Source organism: Dendrobates tinctorius, unplaced genomic scaffold (assembly GCF_039654945.1).
Source record: "Dendrobates tinctorius isolate UK_male_01 unplaced genomic scaffold, ASM3965494v1 ptg000120l, whole genome shotgun sequence".
Taxonomy (NCBI): domain Eukaryota; kingdom Metazoa; phylum Chordata; class Amphibia; order Anura; family Dendrobatidae; genus Dendrobates; species Dendrobates tinctorius.
In genome coordinates this window covers 44,222,851-44,247,355 of record NW_027361788.1, presented here as the reverse complement: position 1 = coordinate 44,247,355, position 24,505 = coordinate 44,222,851, and the positions used below count along the sequence as shown (strand labels likewise).

General features: G+C 46.1%; 1 protein-coding gene across 3 annotated transcripts; it reads right to left on the bottom strand.

Annotated features, from left to right (window-relative positions):
- Positions 1-205: 205 nt before the first annotated feature.
- LOC141046699 (catechol O-methyltransferase B-like) lies at positions 206-24,221 on the bottom strand. 3 transcript variants are annotated; one of them, XM_073541299.1, is made up of 7 exons: positions 24,140-24,182; positions 23,567-23,672; positions 22,567-22,695; positions 18,084-18,401; positions 14,823-15,016; positions 1,924-2,055; positions 206-845 (listed from the first exon to the last, which is right to left on the bottom strand). In XM_073541299.1, the coding sequence occupies exons 4-7, from the start codon at positions 18,355-18,357 to the stop codon at positions 666-668; spliced, it is 780 nt and encodes a 259-aa protein (XP_073397400.1). In that variant the 5' UTR covers positions 18,358-18,401; positions 22,567-22,695; positions 23,567-23,672; positions 24,140-24,182; the 3' UTR covers positions 206-665. The 3 variants fall into 3 exon arrangements, with proteins under 3 accessions (XP_073397400.1, XP_073397401.1, XP_073397399.1); XM_073541300.1 differs by lacking the exon at positions 23,567-23,672 and having other exon boundaries at positions 24,140-24,221; XM_073541298.1 differs by lacking the exon at positions 24,140-24,182 and having other exon boundaries at positions 23,567-23,773.
- Positions 24,222-24,505: the final 284 nt, after the last annotated feature.

The window sequence follows — 24,505 nt, the reverse complement described above, 5'->3', positions numbered from 1 at the left end:
TAATGAGCAGGAGCAAAAACTAAACTCCCTCACTTCCTGCATGCAAAGCCCCACTTCCTGTGCAGCATCAAAGCTCCACCCCACTTCCTGTATAGCTTCAATGCCCCGCCCCAATTCCGCTAATCTACCTCAGTCTTTCTACTACTAGAGACAGATTACACTTGACAAGAGGCAGTGGACAGCGAGTCAGACAAGAGACACCTAGTGGAGTTTGGGACAGATTTTATAGGGGTAAAACAACATTTAAGTAATCTGCATATTGTCTATTTATCACACTACAAAAGTCTGTCCGTAGAGGAACCATTTAACAGAAAACACGAAGTGATTTTATTTTTTGTGTTTTAGATGTTAATGTTCTTACATTATCCAAGTATTTATTTCCAGGGGCCTGAGCAGCCGAGAGACGGTGGCTATTTCTATTTGTGGCCAATGTATATTTGATGGTAAATGATTAGATGGCGGAGAACAGATCTCCTTAACTGACCCATCAGACTGTGATACCACGATGACGTCACATTGCACTGGCACCAGATGACGATCTACTCTATACATTGAGGGGCATGAAAATGGGAACTTGATGCCCACCAGCCTCCCCCCTGAACTCCTAGGTGACCAGTCTGGGCCAGATGAGCCAAGCTCTTTGTAGTGTAACGCACAGATTGGCATCACCCTAACAGGACAGATTTCTCCACGCCATCCTCCACCTGCAGGTACTCCAGCTGGGATGGGAAATACTGGCTCCGATAACGAGGGCTGTTCCTCACATACTCCAGATAATCGGGGGCTCCAGGACAAGTCACATTATCGGCCAGGAGAACAGAGCCGGCTTTTAACAATCCGCATTCCTGAGGAAGAGAATGGAAGGTTACGACAATGCTGAAGAGGCCATGCCAGGGGCAAGGGGAGCAAGAAGGCACAACATGTAGGCACAGATGGCGGAGCAGTAAGACTGTAGTAAGCCTCCAAGAATGCAGGATGTATTGGGGCGATAAGAGCATGCAGGAGCTGAATCAGAGGTACTGTAGATGCTTTTGTTTCACTGCAAAATTGGCTTTTTTTTATCCCTAGCACATGACACGAGGATACAGAGAGAATGGCATAGGTCACCCTGGCACCTCGCACCCCCCAGCATGTGACGAGTGCAATTTGGAAAAATGTGTGGTGTCATTTTTGTCTGGGATTTGCCATTTATACTGCCACTGATCCTCAGATGGATCAGACCCATATTTGCAGGATGAAGAAGTGTCATGCGGTTTGTGGGCGATATTTATGCAAAATTTGTAAAGTAAATTCAGTGGTGTGGTGACAGCAGGCCACACGGCGGCTAGGAAGCCCGAATCAGAACGTTCCCACCCACTGCCGGGTGCTACCTTTCTCCCAACATTCACCATATATGCATGGCGATTGTCTGCAGGATTTGTATGGCTTTAATTGTGCCTACTCCGTAGCCAGCGAGGGACAGCCCAGCCGTTTTACACAACAGATACCTGCCAGTAACTGTTACAGCTGGGGTTAGTTGTCGCAGTGGTGTAATACTTTAAGATGCTGTAGTGGACAGTGACTTTGGCATCTAGCTGGTTAAACGTGGGCCTCATCTCTCCCATTAGCCTACGACACGCTTTCCGGAACCTGATGGCTTATTGAATGGCAGTTGGAGACCCATAGGAGGGAGTAACTTCAGACTTTGGCTCTGAGTCCCCCAGATTTTTATGTGTACCCCTCATCTGGGTGTGATCCTTTAATAAACCATGCACCTGTGATTCAGTCTTTCCATTCACTGACATCAACAAAAGATCATGAAATATGGAGAAGTAATAATTGTGTTGCGTTGTTCTAAATGAAATGGGAGGTTAGTCACCAGCCCTGTGTGAATGCGGCCTGATGTTTCCCAGGGGTGGACATAGCCTTGCACCGTGCACTCACCTCCAGCAGTCTGGTGTCAGGGAGGTAGCTGACTTTCCAGTGGTCTATAAACACAAGGTCAAACTTGTCTATATCCAGTTTCTTTTTCAGTTGCGGAATCAGGACAGAGCTGGATCCCAGCAACAGCTCCACCTAGGGAAGAAAAAAATGTATCACCACACAAGTCCCAGGTCTATCTGGTCTTAGAAAAGCTGGGTAAAAAACAATACGGCTGGAGAAACAATTCCCTGACCCCTACAGCAGATGTGCTATTCAGGACTCTGGGAAAGCCATATAATTATTATAGCTGTCATTAGAGCTCAGTAATTGGATTGTAATCTGCAAAATCAAGAACTCTGCTATCTACTTCTGAAACCCCACCGCCACCCCAGTGGCAGAGGTGGCCATGCACCCGCTATCTTACACTCTCCGGCTACCACCCTCCCCCCCACCACCACGCAACAAGGATTTTGCTATTGAGAGAAAAACATGTAAATTATACTGAATTACACTGTCCCTCCCGCAGCAGGAATGGCCACTGAAACCAACGGCTCTGATCCTGATGAAGGAGATGATGTTGATTGGTATGATGTATGTCCTGATCCAGAACAACTGAAGGGTCAGCCGCACTTACTGAGCCAATCAGATCTAGAGGATCTGGTAAGAGATCTGTCATTATATAAAGAAAAGTAAGAATGGCTAATTAGCTTCTCGACTTCGGGAATGGCGTTTGCTGCAACGAGGCACCACAACCTCACATACTACGCAATGGAATGCGATGTCTGCCTCTGCACTGGTGTAAGTGGTCTTATGGTGGAGTTAGATGGTACACGTGTTCCCTATGAATGGAGGCCATTCATAGACTCTAGTTAAACGAGTTTGACAGCTGTTTTGTTGCACAATGGTCACGAAAAACCATCTGTTCTGTTGGCTCACGTGGTTACAACGTAAGACCCATGCTTCTATGGAGTGAATTTTGAAAATGATCAAATACTCAGAGCATAAATGGAACATTTGTGTGGACCCTATGGTGGTGACCCACAGTCAGGTGACACCAAGCATGTGGTTCTTGTGCCTGTGGAACCATCGTAATGACAGCAATCATTACATTATGATACAATGGCCTCTCAGGGTCGAGCACACAGGGGGTGGGTACAATATACAAATCACTGGTCCGGCGACTTCAGGTTTATCTTCCATCATTTCACATTAAACTTGGTTTAATAAAATATTATGTAGTTGCAATTGATCATAATAGAAATGGCCAGAATTGTTATTGGACCCGAAATCAACAAACTAATGCATGATGACACATTCAGAGCAAACCTCAGCTTTCTGGAGCTAGCAGCTTGAGAACAGACGTGCTGAAAGCTATACTGAACTAGTAGACAACAAGCTGCTGAATGTCATTGAAAATACATTTCTGGGCGTGGCCTGGGCACCTAACAGGGAAGAAGCACTTCACTTGGGCTCCTGCTTTTAGAACACGAAACTTCCTCTTTAAACTTTACAATTTGCTGCAAAACATCCTGACTTGGTTCCCCTGCTACCCTGGAAGATACCTGTAGGATTCAGCACCCCTAGGTGGCCGGCGAGGGGCAAGCCAGGTTCCCTGGCTATCACCCCGGGTTCTGGACACAGACCTGGGCTGGGAGCATAACTCCAGGAGGGCTTCAAGCAGAACACTGAGATCGGAACTATACCCGTGGGACTGCTCCTAGCACGCACAGAGAAACAGTGGAGGTAAGGCCTTCTTATAGCACCTCCACATAGTCAGGGTGCAGCCCTGGGTCTTACCTTCAGTGCTGTCCCAGTTCAGACACGGGAGAGATAGTGTCCCTGAGGAGAAGGAGGCATCTCCAAGTGACAAAGTGGTTGTGCTCCAGAGGTGCAACGGCGGCGATTGCGCCCCCCTCGGGACCCCGGGGCTCCATGTGGGCGACGCCATTTTGCAAGCTCTGATAGCTGAAGAAGAAGGGAGCGGGAAACTGGGCTGCAGTTGCCTTAAAAAAAAAAAAAAAAAGCAGGAAAGGCTCTCTTTTTGCCTTATACTCTACTGCCATCTAGTGGTCATCGAAATAATAGCCTGTTGTAAAGAAATTACTACGAGAAAGAGCCATGGAGGAGATATACACCCCTGTATAATGTCTGCGTAGAGGGGAGACTTGCCTTTCCGCCCAGATGGAGGACATAAGTGGACAGCTATAATTTTAACGGTTTTACATCAATAAATAATATTGAAAGGAGATATAATACATTGCACGGACTAGGGGACGACCTGGCGGGGCTGAGGAGGAGACGAGGTTCAAGCTGGTCATACAGATTAAGAAGGGGGCAGCCATTTATGACCCCTTTGGACAAGTTTCTTACTAAGAGAGACTGTGTTGCGAGTGACCCCATGCCACCAAAGTCACAACGACAATCAATCCATAAAGGCACTCAAGCGAAAAATAAAACTACGTGGTCGGGCCCAGTGGGTATGGACCTGGACTCTACGCCCTCACTGTCTGCTCTGGTGTCACAGCAGGAGGACGGGGGGGGGGTCGCGTGACTCCCCATCAGAGACTGAGTCGGGAGAGATGGAACACCATTTTGACCACAGAGGATTGAAGAAGTATCTGGATCTCCTCCCTACCAAAGAGGACTTCAAATCCCTGATCTCAGAAGTAAAAGAAACCTGTAAGTCAGAGATTAACTCAATCCGCCAAGATGTTGGGCTACTAGCAGACAGAGTGGACTCAATGGAAAGGGATCACGATGCTACTAGACAGTACATCATCAAACTACAAAAGAACGTGACTTCTTATGCTCAGGCTCTGAGTGAAACTAACAAACATCTGGAAGACCTGGACAACAGAGGACGCCGTAATAATATCCGAGTGAGAGGCGTCCCTGAGGCCACGGGTAATGAGGATGTCCATGCCATACTTGAAACCATATTCAACACTGTACTGGAGTGCCCCACAACTCAAAGGATAAAATTGGACAGAGCACAGAGCATTACGCCCCAGGGGGCCGCAAAATCAGTCTCGTGACATTATTTCCTGTGTCCATGACTTCCAATTAAAAGAGTCTATTATGGCTAAAGCCCGTGCTTCGGAGAGAATTGAATATCAAGGGACTCGGATCCAATTATTTCCTGATTTATCTTGGATCACCCTACAGAAAAGGAGACATCTGCAGCCACTACTTGCATCCTTAAAAGATAAGGGCATCCGATATCGCTGGGGGTTCCCGTTTGCCCTCATAGCCTCAAAAGATGGTCGTACGGTAGTGCTTCGATCTATTCGGGACCTCCCAGCCTTCTGCACTGACCTGGGGGTTCCTCCGCCCTCCCTGGTGGACTGGGAATTGGAGATGCCGTCCAGTCTACTCCGTCCGGTTTGGCAACAGGTGGACTCTAGGGGGGATCTCCCTTCATCACGACCTAAGGCACGACCGGCTCCGACCTGAGATAACAATTTTTCATATTTTTTCTTCCTTCTGGGAACTGGAGCCCTGTGTTTGAATCTCTGGTTTCAAGCTGGAGTCCCCCCTTGGGGGGCAGTTGGTGGGGGATCTTGTGCCCTCCCCAGTTTATTATAGGGACTTTGGTTGGTTCTTTCTTTCATAAGTAGCTGTTCACTTTTTTCTTTTTCTTTTATGATAATATATCTGGTTAAGACTCCTCACACTATTTGCATTGGCTTGCTACTAGGGCGGTGAGAATTGAACACTCTCCTCTCTTAAATGTTTAGAATCTAGCTTTTGACACTGACTGTGATAGCAGTGTGTCCATAGCTACAGACCCCCTTTTAAGGGTTAGAGTTACCCTGGTTCCTCCTACGGAAGAGTTGGTAAAGGAGGTCAGGGTTTAGATATTGGTAAAGTTTTACGTTATGCCAATCTTTTTTTCTCTGACCCTGGCCGGAGAGGACGGTAGCGGAGAAGGCTTTCGCCTGTGGCTTCACTCCTCTCTGGTAATATTTGTGACATGTAAATGTTGTGATCTATGTGTTGTGTGTATTGTAAATGTCTTCTCCCATTCCTTATGTGTCTACCCTGATTGTGGTGAGGGAATCTTCTGTACCTCTTTGAGAGCCATCCATCGTGGGCCATCAGGCAATTTTGAGATGGGCAATACCCGGTTGGTCTCTGTATGTAATGCTAATTTTGCTTTCTGCTACTACAACCTAAAATATGGTTAAAATTTTAACACTAAATGTTAAGGGTTTAAACTCAAACATTAAGAGACGAATGGCGCTTGGTGAGATGCGGACCCAGCGAGCTGATGTGGTTTTCTTACAGGAAACACACCTGAATCTCAATGGGAACTGCAATTTCGCTAAACACCTTTACCCCACAATTTTCTTAGCCTCCCAGGAAAGGAAAAAAGCCGGTGTGGCGATTTTGATATCAAGGACCTGTCCCATCCAAGTTACTACCTCCCTGGCAGACCCACAGGGCAGGTACCTTATCCTACAAGGGTCATATAAGGAAGTTCCAATTATTCTGTGTAACATCTACGCCCCTAATACCTCCCAGGTCCTCTTTTTGAACCGGGTACTCCTCAAATTAACACGCCTCCCCTCCTCAGCGTGGATTGTGGGTGGAGATTTTAACACTATTTTCTATCACTCATTGGACAGGTTGACCATTTACAATCAATTGTCGAGCCCATCTCAACGTAAATTGACAGCTGCCTTTCGAAGACTGATCCGCAGGTTTGCCTTATTTGATCTATGGCGAGTTAAACATCCCTCAGAAAAAACCTTTACCTTCTACTCCCCCCCTCATGGCACACACACCAGGATCGATTTTTTCTTTGGCAACATTCAGACCCTTAGATTGACGAGCAATGTGGATATTGGTGCAATAACGTGGTCAGACCACGCGCCAATGACTCTCACCCTAGACCAGACAATCCCACGTACAAGAGTCTGCCACTGGAGGCTCAATGAGTCCCTCCTCAAGAGGGCTCCCTACAGAGACAAACTGGAAGCCGGATTGATGGAATACTTCGAGAACAATGAGGGGTCAGTGCCTAATTTTTCTACTGTCTGGGAAGCCCATAAGGCCGTCTTTAGAGGGCAATGCATAGCATTAAGCTCTCGTATAAAAAAAGATAGATTATATCAGAGAGATCAGCTCCTCAAAAGTCTCAGAGACTTAGAGAATAGGATGACCCTTAACCCAACAATACGTACCCTTAGAGGTATAGTAAAGACTCGTGCCCAACTGAGGGTCTTAGCGGTCAATACAACAGAAAAATTACTACTTTATAGCAAGCATAAATATTATGACAAAGGAAATAAACCTCACTCCCTTTTAGCCCGCCAACTTAGAGAGGATAGGGGGAACTCATCCGTTTATGCCTTGAGAGATTTGGGAGGGAATATGTTCTATGATCCCACTAAAGTCGCAAACATCTTTCAGGATTATTTGTCAAGATTGTATTCTTTGCCTAGCACTCTTCCTACAGACCCAGGAAAACAGAGGGACCTAATCCACTCCTTTCTTGGGCAGTGTAAGCTGCCTACTCTTACTAAGAACACTGTAAATACACTGAATAAAGAAATCACGGGTGAAGAGGTAGGAGAGGTGCTTAAATTACTTCCTAATGGAAAATCACCGGGTCCAGACGGCCTGACATACTTCTACTACAAGGCGTTTGCGGTTCGACTCACCCCCTATTTAGTTAAATTATTTAATAGCTTCCTCACGGGCTCCCCTATACCCGCAAGTATGCTACATTCTTACATTACGCTTATACCCAAACCGGGGAAGGATGCTATGGAATGTGCCAATTATAGGCCCATAGCACTCCTTAATGCTGATATGAAAATCTTTACTAAACTACTGGCTCTACGTCTTTCAGCGCTACTCCCTCACCTAATACACAAAGACCAGGTGGGTTTTGTCCCATGTAGACAGGGAGGAGACAATACCAGGAAGATCATTGACTTAGTAGAGGTTGTTAATAAGACAGAGAGTGAAGCACTCCTTCTTAGTTTGGATGCGGAGAAGGCATTTGACCGACTGGGGTGGCCATTCATGTTCGAAACGTTACATCATTTTGGAATTTCGGGTGCATTTATTACTGCCCTGAAAAGTCTATATTCATGCCCCTCAGCTTCGGTCAGGCTTCCTTATGCCACATCTCAACCCTTTCAAATACACAACGGCACCCGTCAAGGATGCCCTTTGTCCCCCCTTCTTTTTGTCTTGTGTATTGAACCATTGGCTGCTGCTATTCGCAATGACCCTAATATACGTGGAGTAATGGTACGAGATAAGGAGTTTAAGCTATCTCTATATGCGGATGATGTCCTATTGATTTTGTCCCAACCACATATCACCCTCCCGAATTTGCATTCCTTATTGCTACAATTTGGAAGGCTGTCGGGGTATAAGGTCAACCAGAACAAAACGGAAGCTCTGCCTCTTAATATTCCACAGGTGCGGGTTTCCTCATTACAGGAAAACTACAACTATAAATGGAAAAATATATCCTTGACATACCTGGGGATACAATTAACATCTAAGTATAAGCTATTATACCAGCAGAACTATCCTAGTTTATTTACTGAGATAAAAAAGCTCCTGCTCAATTGGAACAGGCTCCCGTTGTCTCTGTTTGGCAGAATCTCTGCAGTCAAAATGTCTGTTCTGCCAAAGCTACTTTACCTATTTGAGACCCTTCCGGTGTGTGTGTGCCATACAAAGAGTTGCGCAACATTCAGTCTAGTATACTTCAATTTGTTTGGGCCCACAAGAGATATAGAATCAAGAAAACCACTTTATTTGACAGTAAACTGAGAGGAGGCTTGGGGGTCCCAGATATTACTAGGTACTACTGGGCAGTACACTTACGTCACATCCCTGCATGGTCTAATCGCTGTGCCTTCTCTAGATGGATGGAAATAGAGAAGTTATGGCTTGCCCCAATACACCCCAACTCCTACCTCTGGGGCACCTCATCTAACAAGCTTGATCCACATACCCTGGGCCCTATAGCCTTCACTAAGAGGATATGGGACTGTTGTGTCAAAAAGTTTCCACTTAAATCCGAACGTTCTCCCTTGACTTCTTTTCTTTTTAATCCCAGAATGCCAGACGGTATGCAGGGTATAGCGACTAAAACATGGTTTGACAGGAAACTCTTTTGCTTTGCTGACATAGTAGACGCAAGTTCCAGAGTACTTCTCCCCTACGCCAACATATCTGCTAAATTCAATCTCCCTGGCAATTTCCAGTATCGGTATTTACAAGTAAGACACCTGATGCATTCCCTTTTTGCCTCCTTAGAAGTCTCTATCCCTACACTATTTGAAAGATTATGCAGAGCTGGGGTTTCTACTAAAGGCCTCATCTCAGATATATATCGTATTTTAGTTGCCCCATGCCCAGAAGACAAGCCAAATCACACCTATATGAGGAAATGGGAAGATTTCCTTGGTGAGACCATTCCCTTGTGTACGTGGAAACGGATCTGGGATACTGCCTCAAAGACATCTTCGTGCTATGTTTATAAGGAAAATCAGTATAAATTAATTATGTATTGGTATCACACCCCATCACTACTACATAAACTAAACCCAACTATACCTGACAATTGTTGGAGGTGTGGAGCTACAGGAGGAGACATACCGCACATATTCTGGGTATGCCCCAATATCCAGGGTTTCTGGAGGCTGGTGCAATCTCTTATTTATAAAGTAACTAACCTTCGGGTTCCCCTGGATCCTAAATTCTACATATTAAATATACCACTTGTTCAGCTGGGGAAGAGAGTGAAGCGGTTACTGTTGCATATGACCACAGCCGCCAGGTGTCTAATTGCCTGTAACTGGAGGTTAGCCCACCCACCCTCACTTGCCGATCTCCATTCTCGGATCCAAGATGTGAGAAGGATGGAGTATCTATCTGCCTTGTCAAATGACACGGTAGATCTTTTTGAAAGTGTTTGGTCACTATGGGACACTTATTGGGCCAATAAAGAATAACAGTGAAGTTTGGCCTTGATGGAAGCCTGAAATATTCACCTTCCCCGCTCCTTCCCCCCCCCTCCTTATATTTCCCTGTCTAGTATTGTATTGTTCGTCTTGTCATATTCCCTGTTTTCATTGTATTAGTGGATATTAAGATATGTATACTGATTTCTGGTTTACAGTTATTGCTAACAAGCTTGTGAGACATATCTATACATTCATGTACTTTTTCTGTATCTGTTTAAAAATGTTAATAAAATACACAGTTAAAAAAAAAAAAGAAAATACATTTCTTACATTCCCATCATGACTTTTTTCCACCCAATGTGGGACATATAAGGGACAAACATGGAGAGAGATGTTCCATAAAGAGATGAATAGATACCAAGGCCACTGGAATCCCAACATGATGGCGGACTACTGCTGGTTTTCGCAATGGGTACACATGCACGATCACAAGAGTAAAAGCAGACGCCTGAAGCACTAACAGTACTGGGTCTTGCTCAATTAAGACATTTAAACTGGAATTCAAGACTTTGAAGTTTTGTTATTCCATTTTCATATATACAGTTTACTATGAAAACTTTGATGTAGATCAAGTAATTGTTGGAGTAAAACTCGTCCTCTACAAAATGATTCATTGCTTTCCAAATGCTTCATTCATTTGTGAAATGTATGCATTACAAAATTTCCTGTCATGTTACAACAATTCTGACTTTGGATTTTGGACATGCACAGTCGATTGGTTCTTGCCCAGTAGCAGACAAAAAGTTATACTGTTCCAAGGTCTCCGCTGTCATATAGAGGAGATCCTTCTTCCCTTTAGGTTTGACTTCACTGGAGATCCAGCATGAGAAACACTCATTTACCTGACGGCTTTGCCTGTCATACAGGTCCGATCCCTGTGCAGTGAAACCTGGTGGTATCCCCAAGAGTAAAATTACTCTTCTTCAGATAACTGGTCTTCCCTGGATGCGGCATAATGAGGACGGGCACAGATAATGGAGAGGGCGTGAGCCGGATTCTATCATGGGAACCAAGCATTGATTTGTAAATTGTTATCAGCTGCTCCACTCCGTAGTGAACATTAACAGCTGATTACATAGGCCCCTTGGGGGTGATGGTGGTGACGACCCTCCTGTTAACAGGCCCCATGGGGGGTGAAGGGGGGTGACGACAGTCCTGTTATCAGGCCCCATGGGGAGGAAGGTGGTGATGACAGTCTTGTTATCAGGCCCCATGGGGGGTGAAGGTGGTGACAAAAGTCCTGTTATCAGGCCCCATGGGTGAAAGTGGTGAAGTATTCTCTTTAGGGCCTCGGCAATAATCTGATGAATTATACCAGTGTACCCAGGGGGTAAAGCATCAAACCTCAAAATCTTATTTCTACTCTTGTGGGGGTATTATTTCCATCCCCACCATCATCATGGGGGACTTCAACATCCCCACTGACACCCAGCAGCCTCCAAACTCCTGTCACTTACCTCATCCTTTGGACTTACTCAGTGGTCCTCCACAGCCACCCACACAGATGGACATACATTAGACCTCATCTTCACCCATCTCTGTTCCCTACCCAATCTCACAAACTCTCCCTTCCCCGTGTCTGACCACCAGCTACTCACCATCTCATCCTTGTCCTTCTCACCTGCCCCCCATGTCCAGCCACTAGCACATCCTCGCAGAAACCTCGCACACCTAGACATTCACAGACTCGACTCTCTTCTACCTCTATCCTCCATATCTTCACGACACGGACAGTGCCACCGCTTTCTACAACTCCACCCTCACATCAGCCATAGACTCAGTCGCCCTTCTCATGCATGGAAAAGTGCGACAAATCAATAGGCAACCCTGGCACAACAACCTCACCAAAAAACTTCGACAAGCATCCAGGGTCGTGGAGCGGCGTTGGAAGAAAACACGCCTGCCAGACGACTTCACTGCTCTCAAACAAGCTACACTTACCTTCAAATCAGCCTTCACCTCTGCTAAACAGAACTATTTCACAAACCTTGCATCTTCATTATCCCACAACCCAAAACAACTGTTCAGCACATTTACCTCTCTCCTCCGCCCACCACTGCCACCTCCAACTCCCCTCATCTCTGCTTAGGACTTTGCCACCTACTTCAAAAACAAGATCAACCAAACAAGGCAAACCTTTACTGTTCCACCACCCCAACCACTCCACATACCAGACCTCTGCCTTTCCCTAATAATCTCCCTCTCCAACATCACCAAAGGAGAGCTTACTCATCTCCTTTCCAAATCACACCTCACCACCTGTGCACTTGACCTGATCCCTTCCCACCTGCTCCCCAACCTCACTAACATGATCATTCCAGCCCTAGCCCATCTCTTCAACCTATCCCTATCTTCTGGTACCTTCCCCTCTGCCTTCAAACATGCCACCATAACAGCCATCCTCAAAAATCAAACATTGACCCAATTGCTATGCCCAGCTATCGCCCCATATCACTGCTCCCTTTTGCTTCTAAACTCCTTGAACAGCATGTCCATGCTCAACTTTCCTCCTACCTCTCATCTAACTCCCTCCTTGACATCCTCCAATTTGGCTTCCGCCCCCACCACTCCACTGAAACTGCCCTGACCAAAATTACTAATGACTTACAGCCAAAGTTAACAGACAGTTCTCCATCCTCCTCCTTCTCAACCTGTCCTCTGCCTTCGACACAGTCGACCACTGCCTACTGCTACAGTTTCTTTCTTCCCTTGGCATCAAAGACCTTGCCCTGTCCTGGATTGCCTCATACCTTTCTGACCGCACATTCAGCGTTTCCCACTCCCACACTACCTCCTCATCCCGCCCTCTCTCTGTTGGAGTCCCCCAAGGCTTTGTCCTGGGGCCCCTACTTTTTTCCATCTATACTCTTGGTCTAGGACAACTCAAAGTCCTATGGTTTCCAGTACCACCTGTATGCAGATGACAATCAGATCTACCTCTCTGGCCCAGATGTCACCTCTCTGCTGTCCAGAATCCCAGAGTGTCTATCAGCCATATCCTCCTTTTTCACCTCTCGCTTCCTAAAACTTAATGTAGACAAAACTGAACTCATATTTCCTCCATCTCATATATCTTCCCTACCTGATCTATCTATTATGGTAAACTGCATCATGCTCTCTCCGGCACCTGAAATCCGCTGCCTCGGAGTAACTCTCGACTCTGCCCTGTCCTTCAAACAACGCGTCCAAACTCTTGCCACCTCCTGTTGCCTCCAAGTCAAAAATATTTCCAGAATCCGTCCCTTCCTCAGCCCTCAATCTACTAAAACTCTTGTACATGCCCTCATTATCTCACGTCTTGACTACTGCAACACTCCTCTGTGACCTCCCTGCTAACTCTCTTGCACCACTCCAGTCTGTCCTCAACTCTGCTGCCCGACTAATCCACCTCTCTCCTCGCTACTCCCCTGTCTCCCCCCTCTGCAAATCCCTCCACTGGCTCCAAATTCACCAACGAATCCAGTTCATACTACTAACACTGACATACAAAGCCATGCACAACCTGTCCCCTCCTTATATCTCTGAACTAATCTCCCAATATCTTCCCTCACGTAATCTTCGATCCTCCCAAGACCTCCTACTCTCCTCCACACTTATTCGTTCCTCACACAACCGCCTCCAAGATTTCTCCTGAATATCCCCTATACTCTGGAATTCCATGCCTCAACACGTCCGATTATCCACCACCCTGGGAGCCTTCAAACGGAACCTGAAAACCCATCTTTTCAGGAAAGCTTACAGCCTGCAATAAGAATTCTGCTGCCTCATCACCGCCCGAGCCGCCGCCTCAAAACCACCAGAGCTGCTGCACCCCCGACCTTCTGTCTCTTCCCCACTATCCCTTAGAATGTAAGTCCACAAGGAACAGGGTCCTCTCCCCTCCGTACCGGTCTGTCATTGTAAATTTGTTTACGATATCTATAACTTTGTATGTAACCCCCCTTCTCATGTACAGCACCATGGAATTAATGGCGCTTTATAAATAAATAATAAAATTATTTTGGATGCCCACAGTCAGTAACTGCTGACGCTAATGGAGGCATTCATGGCTGGTGCTTTTATAGGGGCATTGATTTGGGTGAGACTGTTTTATATTTTTTTATTCTTGGGAAGATTTTGCAATGTGGCCATTCATGGTTGGCATTGTTTTGGGTGAAACTCCTATACAATACTGTTATGAAGGCATACATGTCAGCCACTCTTATAGGTGCCTATGGTCAGTACCTAGTGACACTTAAGCAGGCATTGATGGCTTGTGTTCTTTATCTGGCCCCTATCTACATGGAGCACTGTTTTGAATGCCACTCCTATGATGATAATGTTATGGAGACATTTATAGTAGACACATTAATGAGGGCAATTGTACTTAGTCCTGAAATAGGAACCAAGAAGAAAGGTGGGACTTGTACAGAGTGGTCTGACTTAATCCAAAATCCATCTCCTGTAACACCATTAAATCAATACGGGCTGATCTCATTTGCTCCAGCACACTCCCAAGCAGTAACACCAGCTTGTAAATCCTACCGAGCTCGGGATCTCACCTTGCACGTTGGACCTGTTGGCCGCTTCTCTACAGATTTATCCTGGGCAGAAAGTGAGGAAGGACTCAGGGGGGATTGAGGGGAACGAGAAAACAGCTGAAGTGGCAGCTGCAGACACTGTAGCGTGGTATAGAGAAGGGCCTCTTGGAGACACCACTTACGCTGATGGCAAGCGGACTGCATGACATTCTGCTCTGCCTGAGAGCAAGAGGGAAGAGTGGAAGGTAATGGGAAATCGGATATAGGGGGCAGCTACAGGGGCAGGGAGAATGGAAAAATCAGGTGCAGTGTATGACAGAAAAAAAACAGAAAGATGAATAAGATATGAGGATATGGAAAAGCTACTGTCCAATGTCTTGGGTACAATGCCGCCGCTTCCCACCTGTGCATCCAGACCAGCATGTTGAAACAGCTCCTTAGCCACCTGGGCATAGTGAGAGTTCATTTCTATAGTAATAAGTCGTGCACCAGCGGGCAGCAGACGGGCTATCCTCATGGTCGAGTATCCACAGTATGTACCAAGCTCCAATACGTAATGAGGGCGAGTCTCCAATACCACTGCATCGAGGATCTCACCTGGCAAAAGAATATGGACAAGAGGGAACACAATGGTTTACGAATACTTAACTCTGGCATTGCAGTTATCACTCCTCAGATAAATAGTACATTCTTATAAATTCTAATTTATTTAATTAACATTAATATATCTCAGAATACAGAACAAATTTTCCATCATAGTGTCACCCTCACTGACATACTTTCCCCTTTGTACAAGAATATAACTACTATAATACTGCCCCCTATGTACAAGAATATAACTACTATAATAGTAGTTATATTCTATGCCGATGACACGCAGATCTACCTATCTGGACCCGACCTCGCCTCCTTACTGACTGACATCCCACAATGTCTGTCTGCTATCTCAGCCTTCTTCTCTGCTCGCTTTCTCAAACTGAACATGGACAAAACAGAATTCATCATCTTTCCCCCATCTCACTCTACCCCTCCACCAGACCTATCCATCAATGTCAACGGCTGCTCTCTTTCCCCAGCCCCGCATGCACGGTGCCTTTGGGTGATCCTCGACTCTGCGCTCTCTTTCAAACCACATATCCAAGTCCTCGCCTCCTCCTGCCGCCTCAAACTCAAAAATATTTCCCGGATCCGCTCATTCCTCAACCACAAAAACACTAGTGCACGCTCTTATCATCTCCCGCCTCGACTACTGCAACCTCCTACTCTCTGGCCTCCCCTCTAGCACCGCTCCAGTCCATCCTACACTTTGTGCTGCCAGACTAATCCTCCTGTCTCCCCGCTATTCCCCAGCCTCCCCCCTATGCTAGGCCCTTCACTGGCTTCCTATTGCCCAGAGGATCCAATTCAAAACCCTAACCATGACATACAAAGCCATCCACAACCTGTCTCCTCCATACATCTGTGACATGGTCTCTAGGTACCTACCCGCACGCAACCTTCGATCGTCCCAAGATCTCCTTCTCTACTCCCCCCTTATCTCTTCTTCCCACAACTGCATACAAAACTTCTCCCGTGCTTCCCCCATACTCTGGAACTCCCTACCGCAACACATCAGACTCTCACCATCAACGGAAACCTTCAAGAAGAACCTGAAGACCCACCTGTTCCGACAAGCCTACAGCCTGCAATGATCCTCGATCTACTGAACCACCGCACGACCTGCTCTACCCTCTCCTCCTACTATATCCTCACCCATCCCTGTAGACTGAGCCCTCGCGGACAGGGTCACCTCTCCTTATGTACTTGTGTGTCCCTTGTCTTACACTTGTATATATTACACTTGTCGATATTTCCCCTTTTCACATGTAAAGCGCCATGGAATAAATGGCGCTATATAAATGAATAATAATAATAAATAATACTGCCCCCTATGTACAAGAATATAACTACAATAATACTGCTCCTATGTACAAGAATATACAGTGGGTACGGAAAGTATTCAGAGCCCTTTAAATTTTCACTCTGTTTCATTGCAGCCATTTGGTAAATGCAAAAAAGTTCATTTTTTTCTCATTAATGTACACTCTGCACCCCATATTGACTGAAAAAAACAGAAATGTTGAAATTTTTGCAAATTTATTAAAAAGAAAAACTGAAATATCACAGTCATAAGTTTTCAGACCCTTTGCTCACTCATATTTAAGTCACATGCTTTCCATTTCCTTGTGATCCTCTTTGAGATGGTTCTACTCCTTCATTGGAGTCCAGCTGTGTTTAATTAAACAGATAGGACTTGATTTGTAGAGGCAAACACCTGTCTATATAAGACCTCACAGTGCATGTCAGACCAAATGAGAATCATGAGGGCAAAGGAACTGACCAAGGAGGTCAGAGACAGAATTGTGGCAAGGCACAGATCTGGCCAAGGTTACAAAAGAATTTCTACAGTACTCAAGGTTTCTAAGAGCACAGTGGCCTCCATAATCCTGAAATGGAAGATGTTTGGGATTGCCAGAAGTCTTCCTAGACCTTGCCGTCCAGCCAAACTGAGCAATCGTGGGAGAAGAGCCATGGGGAGAGGTAAAGAAGAATCCCAAGATCATTGTGGCTGAGCTCCACAGATGCAGTAGAGAGATGGGAGAAAGTTCCACAAAGTCAACTATCACTGCAGCCCTCCACCAGTCGGGACTTTATGGCAAAGTGGCCCGACAGAAGCCTCTCCTCAGTGGAAGAACATATGAAAGCCCGCATAGAGTTTGCTAAAAAAAAAAAAAAAGACATGAAGGACTCACAGACTATGAGAAATAAGATTCTCTGGTCTGATGAGATGAAGATAGAACTTTTTGGTGATAATTCTAAGCGGTATGTGTGGAGAAAACCAGGCACTGATCATCACCTGCCCAATGCAATCCCAACAGTGAAACATAGTGGTGGCAGCATCATGCTATGGGGGTGTTTTTCAGCTGCAGGGACAGGACGACTGGTTGCAATTGAAGAAAAAATGAATGCGGCCAACTACAGACATATCCTGGATGAAAAGCTCTTCCCTAGAGTGCTCTGGACCTCAGACTTGGCCGAAGGTTCACCTTCCAACAAGACAATAACCCTAAGCACACAGCTAAAATAACAAAGGAGTGGCTTCAGAACAACTCTGTGACCATTTTTCTGACTGACCCAACCAGAGCCCTGACCGAAACTCAATTGAGCATCTCTGGAGAGACCTGAAAATGGCTGTGCACCAACGTTCACCATCCAACCTGACGTAACTGGAGATAATCTGCAAGGAAGAATGGCAGAGGATCCCCAAATCCAGGTGTGAAAAACTTATTCCCAAAAAGACTCATGGCTGTACTAGCTCAAAAGGGTGCTTCTACTCAATACTGAGCAAAGGGTCTGAATACTTATGACCATGTGATATTTCAGTTTTTCTTTTTTAATACATTTGCAAAAATTTCTACATTTCTGTTTTTTTCAGTTAACATGGGGTGCAGAGTGTACATTAATGAGAAAAAAAATGAACCTTTTTTTAATTTGCCAAATGGCTGCAAAGAAACAAGAGAGTGAAAAATTTAAAGGGGTCTGAATACTTTTCGTATCCACTATAACTACTATAATACTGCCCTCAGCATTCAGGACAGATAATTAAAATGATATTGTTACTTACCTTTCTTATCTCCAACATTCATGGCCCATTCCACCTTGGAGCAAAACGAATCTATGGTAGAAATGACACTGAGGACATCTCCATACTTGGCACTGCGCTGTACATACTGCAGGATCCGCATCGGCCGAGTGGTTCCAGAAAGAAAGTCTCGTATTCGTTCCAGGTAGTTATCGTGCCACCAGAGTGCCCACTCACCATTGGTACGCACTCGCCAGACAACCAGGAGGACAATGCACACCAGCAGGGCCATGAGAGTCAGGACCGTAGTCACCATCACTTGACAAGTCACAGGTACCAAGTACAGGACAAGACCAGAACCTGGATCAGGCACGAGACATCACACGTGTCAGTATATGTCTGCTATCTGGCAGCACAAAGCTCTATGCTGTACTGATATATTGCTACAATATTAAAAAGGATTTCCTAGACCATTGTAGCAAACCTCCAGATGGGAGAAATATTAGGTAAAACAAGAAGAGATCGTGACAATGGAGAGGAATTGAATCAGCGAATATTTTATAATCTATATACATATCGTCTTATCGCGTCTGTCTGTCTGCAACCGAAATCCTGCGGCGCTGACCAATCAGCGACAGGCGCAGCTGTTTGTAACGGTAAGCTGCGTCTGCTGCTGATTGGTCTCGGCAGGTACAGTCGGGCGCAGGGCTCTGTAAAAAAAAAAAAAAAAAAAAAAAATGAATTAAAATAAAAAAAAAAAAAAAAAAAAAAATGAATTAAAATAAAAAAAAAAAAAAAAGGTTATACTCACCTTCCGACGGCCCGCGATCTCCACTCCACGCGCCCGGCCTCGCGGTCCCAGTAATGCATTGTGCTTTAGACCGGAGATGACGTCATCAGCGGTGTTTCGCGCAATGCATTACTGGGACCGCGAGGCCGGGCGCGTGGAGTGGAGATCGCGGGCCGTCGGAAGGTGAGTATATAACTATTTTTTATTTTAACAGAGACCATGCATACTAGAAAAGAAGAGTGACAGGACCATGCATACCAGCAAAGGGGGGTGAGGGAGACCATGCATACCAGCAAAGGGGTGGGGCATACATACCAGCAAAGGGGGGGTGAGGGTAACCATGCATACCAGGATGGGGGGGGGGGTGAGGGTGACCATGCATACCAGCAAAGGGGTGGGGCATACATACCAGCAAAGGGGGGTATGAGGGTGACCATGCATACCAGCATAGGGGGGGTGAGGGTGACCATGCATACCAGCATAGGGGGGGGGTGAGGGTGACCATGCATACCAGCAAAAGGGTGGGGCATACATACCAGCAAAGGGGGGTGAGGGTGACCATGCATACGAGCAAAGGGGAGGGTGAGGGTGACCATGCATACCAGGATAGGGGTGGGGCATACATACCAGCAAACGGGGGTGGTGAGGGTGACCATGCATACCAGGATAGGGGGGGTGAGGGAGACCATGCATACCAGCAAAGGGGTGGTTGAGGGTGACCATGCATACCAGGATAGGGGGGTGAGGGTGACCATGCATACCAGCAAAAGGGTGGGGCATGGGTGACCATGCATACCAGCAAAAGGGTGGGGCATACATACGAGCAAAGGGGGGGTGAGGGTGATCATGCATACCAGCAAAGGGGTGGGGCATACATACCAGCAAAGGGGGGGTGAGGGTGACCACGCATACCAGCAAAGGGGTGGGGCATACATACGAGCAAAGGGGAGGGTGAGGGTGACCATGCATACCAGGATAGGGGTGGGGCATACATACCAGCAAAGGGGGGTGGTGAGGGTGACCATGCATACCAGCAAAGGGGTGGTTGAGGGTGACCATGCATACCAGGATAGGGGGGTGAGGGTGACCATGCATACCAGGATAGGGGTGGGGCATACATACCAGCAAAGGGGGGTGAGGGTGACCATGCATACCAGGATAGGGGGGGTGAGGGTGACCATGCATACGAGCAAAGGGGTGGGGCGAGGGTGACCATGCATACCAGCAAAGGGGGGGTGAGGGTGACCATGCATACCAGGATAGGGGGGGTGAGGGTGACCATGCATACCAGCATAGGGGTGGGGCATACATACGAGCAAAGGGGGGGTGAGGGTGACCATGCATACCAGGATAGGGGTGGGGCATACATACCAGGATAGGGGGGGTGAGGGTGACCATGCATACCAGAATAGGGGGGTGAGGGTGACCATGCATACCAGGATTGGGGGGGTGAGAGGACCATGCATACCAGGAAAGGGGGGGGGGGTGACTGGACCATGCTTACCAGGAAAGGGGGGGTGAGGGGACCATGCATACCAAGAAAGGGGGGGTGAGAGGACCATGCATACCAGGATTGGGGGGGGGGGGCGAGAGGACCATGCATACCAGGAAAGGGGGGTGAAAGGACCTTGCATTCCAAGATTGGAAGGTGAGGGGACTATGCTTACCAGGATTGGGGGGGTGAGGGGTACCAGGCATATCAGGATTGGGGGGTGAGGGGGCCATGCATATCAGGATTGGGGGGTGAGAGGACCATGCATATCAGGATTGGGGGGAGCATTATTGCATTGCATTATTAATAAAACTTCATAAATAAACTACATACATATTCTAGAATACCCGATGCTAAAGAAGCTGGCTGTTCACAGAGTGCTGTATTTATTTTTTATTTATTTTATTCACTTATATAGCGCCATTAATTCCAAAGTGCTTTACCGACAATATTATCACTGTCCCCAACGGGCTCACATTCTAATTTCCCTATCTGTATGTCTTTGGAATGTGGGAGGAAACTGTAGAACATGGAGGAAACCCACACAAACACAGGGAGAACATACAAACTCCTTGCAGATGTTGTCCTGGATGGGATTTCAACCCAGGACCCCAGCGCTGCAGGGCTGCAGGGCTAACCACTGAGCCACCATGCTGTATCCAAGCATATTAATGGAAAGTTGAGTGGAAGGAAAAAGCGTGGTAGAAAAAGGTGCACAAGAAACCGGGATAACAGCAGCCTTGAAAAGATTGTTAACAAAAGGCCATTCAAAAATTTGGGGGAGATTTACAAGGAGTCGACTGCTGCTGGAGTCATTGCTTCAAGAGCCACCACACACAGACGTATCCAGGACATGGGCTACAAGTGTCGCATTCCTTGTGTCAAGCCACTCATGGCCAATACACAACGCCAGAAGCGTCTTACCTGGGCCAAGAAGAAAAAGAACTGGGCTGTTGCTCAGTGGTCCAAGGTGTTTTCCGATGAAAGTAAATTTTGCATTTCATTTGGAAATCAAGGTCCCAGAGTCTGGAGGAAGAGCGGAGAGGCCACAATCCAAGCTGCTTGAGGTCTAGTGTGAAGTTTCCACAATCAGTGATGGTTTGGGGAGCCATGTCATCTGCTGGTGTGGGTCCACTGTGTTTTATCAAGACCAAAGTCAGAGCAGCCGTCTACCAGGAAATTTTAGAGCACATCATGCTTCCCTCTGCGGACAAGCTTTTTGGAGATGGAAATGTCATTCTCCAGCAGGACTTGGCACCTGTCCACACTGCCAAAAGTGCCAATACCTGCTTTACAAATAACAGTATCACTGTGCTTGATTGGCCAGCAAACTCGCCTGACCTTAACCCCATAGAGAATCTATGGAGTATTGTCAAGTGGAAGATGAGACACCAGACCAAATAATGCAGATGAGGATGAAGGCTGCTATCAAAGCAACCTGGGCTTCCATAACACCTCAGCAGTGCCACAGGCTGATCGCCTCCATGCCACACTGCATTGATGCAGTAATTGATGCAAAAGGAGCCCCGACCAAGTATTGAGTGCATTTACTGAACATACATTTCAGTAGGCCAATATTTCTGATTTTAAAATCATTTTTGAAGCTTTTGTTATAAAGTATTCTAATTTACTGAGATGATGACTTTTGGGTTTTCATTGACTGTAAGCCATAATCAACACTAACAAATAAACACGTAAAATAGATCACTGTGTGTAATGACTATATAATGAGTGTCACTTTTTGTATTGAAGAACTGAAATAAATTAACTTTTGAAGATATTCTAATTTTGTGAGAAGCAACAGAACTTTTTTCTTATTACATTGTATCTAATGTGGTGGGCTGTACCTTGACCACTGTGCAACCACAGTGATATCCTATATAGAAGGAGGAGGTGACATAACCGCAGAGGTTACAACATAGCTGGAAATCGTAGAATTTTTGCAAAAACTCCCTGATAAAGGAAACGCTGTGATCATGGACCGTTTGCCGTTCCACTCCCAGTATTCTTATACCTCCATAGTCAGGGTTTAGCTGCCATCCACAACAGGAGACTGAATGTTACAAGTCAGATTTAAAGGAACATCATAAGAAAAGAAAGATCAGTATGGAGGAGCGATGCAGGCACAAGAGGTCTGCACACCCCAACTCTCAGCGTAGGGACGAGAACATACAAGTTACTATGGGGTACCTTCTCTGCTTGCTGTCACTCAGCTCATGACACAACACAGAACAGACACTTACTGAGAAATGTGGATTTTCCTGGCCTGGGAGTCTTCAGCCGTGTGCGATGTATGTGATCTTACAGGAAGGAGGAGGAGGAGAAGTCCAGATCTTCACTGCCCGCCTTCCTTCCACTACATAGCAACCACCCTATAAGAAGGGAAATGTCAGAATTCATTCATCAGTGCCCAATAAGTTTGTGACAGGGAACTACAAGGCCCAAAATTCAACTCTTTGTATTGTAGCTATGAAATCAATTGCAAAATAAGTGATAATTATCTCATAAGCTCCGCTCCCCGTCTGGTACATGAGCCTCGAATGCTGATCTTAGGGGTAGAGCCTGCGGGGGGTCATGCCATTTTCTTTTACAATGTTGGATTGATTGGCGGGTCCATGGTTTATACAGAATAAGACAATCCTTGCATGTAGTGACTTCACACACGGGTCAGCAACCTGCGGCACTCCAACTGTTGTCACACTACAACTCCCAGCATGCCCTGATTCACAGCGGCTGGTGTGGCGCAGGTTTTAGACCCCTGTCGGAGCATGTCACTACATCACCTTTATCCAACTGCAATTTCCCAGTGTTATGGAGCTACAACTCCTAGCATCCACTGACAGATTTCCATGTGCATCTTATCTGTAGTTGACGTGGACAGCAATCTTTTTTTTTTTTTTTCCATTGCAAAATTACAACTCTCAACAAACCCTGAGTTGCTGGGAATGGTAGTTTTGCTTAATACTATGAAAAATTGATTTTCTGAACCGGGACTCGGAATGGAGTCCATTCACCAAGCTATTGCCATAGTGACTCCATCATCTGAAACAAATCATGGGAATTTCACCACTGAATCACTGCAGGTTTAACCCCTTGTATTGCAAAGAGCGAAACCCACAAACATGAGGTGGATTTTAAATCTGCGGCGCCAGTTTCCGCTGCAGACTTTGCGTTTCCAGTCTATCCAGTAGGAACCTGGTCTGTCAGAGCATTTCCCAGTACCACTGACCACATCCCACAAACCTTATAATCCTGCAGTGATTCCTCTACAGCCCTGATCTTCACCGCTTCGTTCATCACCATGAAAGCTGAATAGAGAAGCGCGCAGCACGTTGTTCCCAGCAACAGCCTTGACGAACAGAGAACAATACCTCATGTTCTGCAATAGTCAGAAGGTTCAGGGGCGGCTGGGATTACACAGAGAGAAAGGGCAGGAGGAAGGCGACTCCGCAAATGCCAGAATTCCATACCGTACCGCCAAAGCGAACGCACACAGTGATTTCTAATTAATGCAGACACTCAGAATAGACGATGAAAGGGAGTATTACAGTCCCATTAATAGGGAAAGGCTAGATGCCCGCTCACCCGCATTATTCATAACATACAGAGGGACTTACACCGAGAATCAGACATCATTTACCCTGGACTTTATAAATGTAAAGTCAACAGCATTTTCACAGAACCAGCAAAATGAAGGAGTTTTCACATTCACATGCTATTGGTTTTTTTTAACACAGACATTAGCCTTTGTTGCATTGTTAAAGCTTCAGTATGTCACTATTTGCTGCAGAAGTGCTCGTTTGGTATAGATTTTACCTATTCATTCAACAGAGACCACTGGTTTTACCCATCATGAGATGGTTCCTGTGTGGCGCCTTAGTAATGAGATACCTTTTTATAGGCCATCAGCTGATATTATTTCTCACTAAGTGGCAGGATTGCTTTCTAGTTACTGATAGATGTCAGCTGGTGTCAGGACTTTCCATTGCTTTTTGCACCTCTTTCTTCATGTGTTCAATACTTTTCCCTGTGTCATTTCTCATTGTTACACATGACTTAACTTCTGGACATCTATGGTGACCTCTTTGCCTGTGTTGATGTGATGTTGTAAGGCTATGCGCACATGTGCGGAATTGCCGCAGATATTTCCGCGGCAGTTCCGCAACTCCCTGCCGTGGGAAA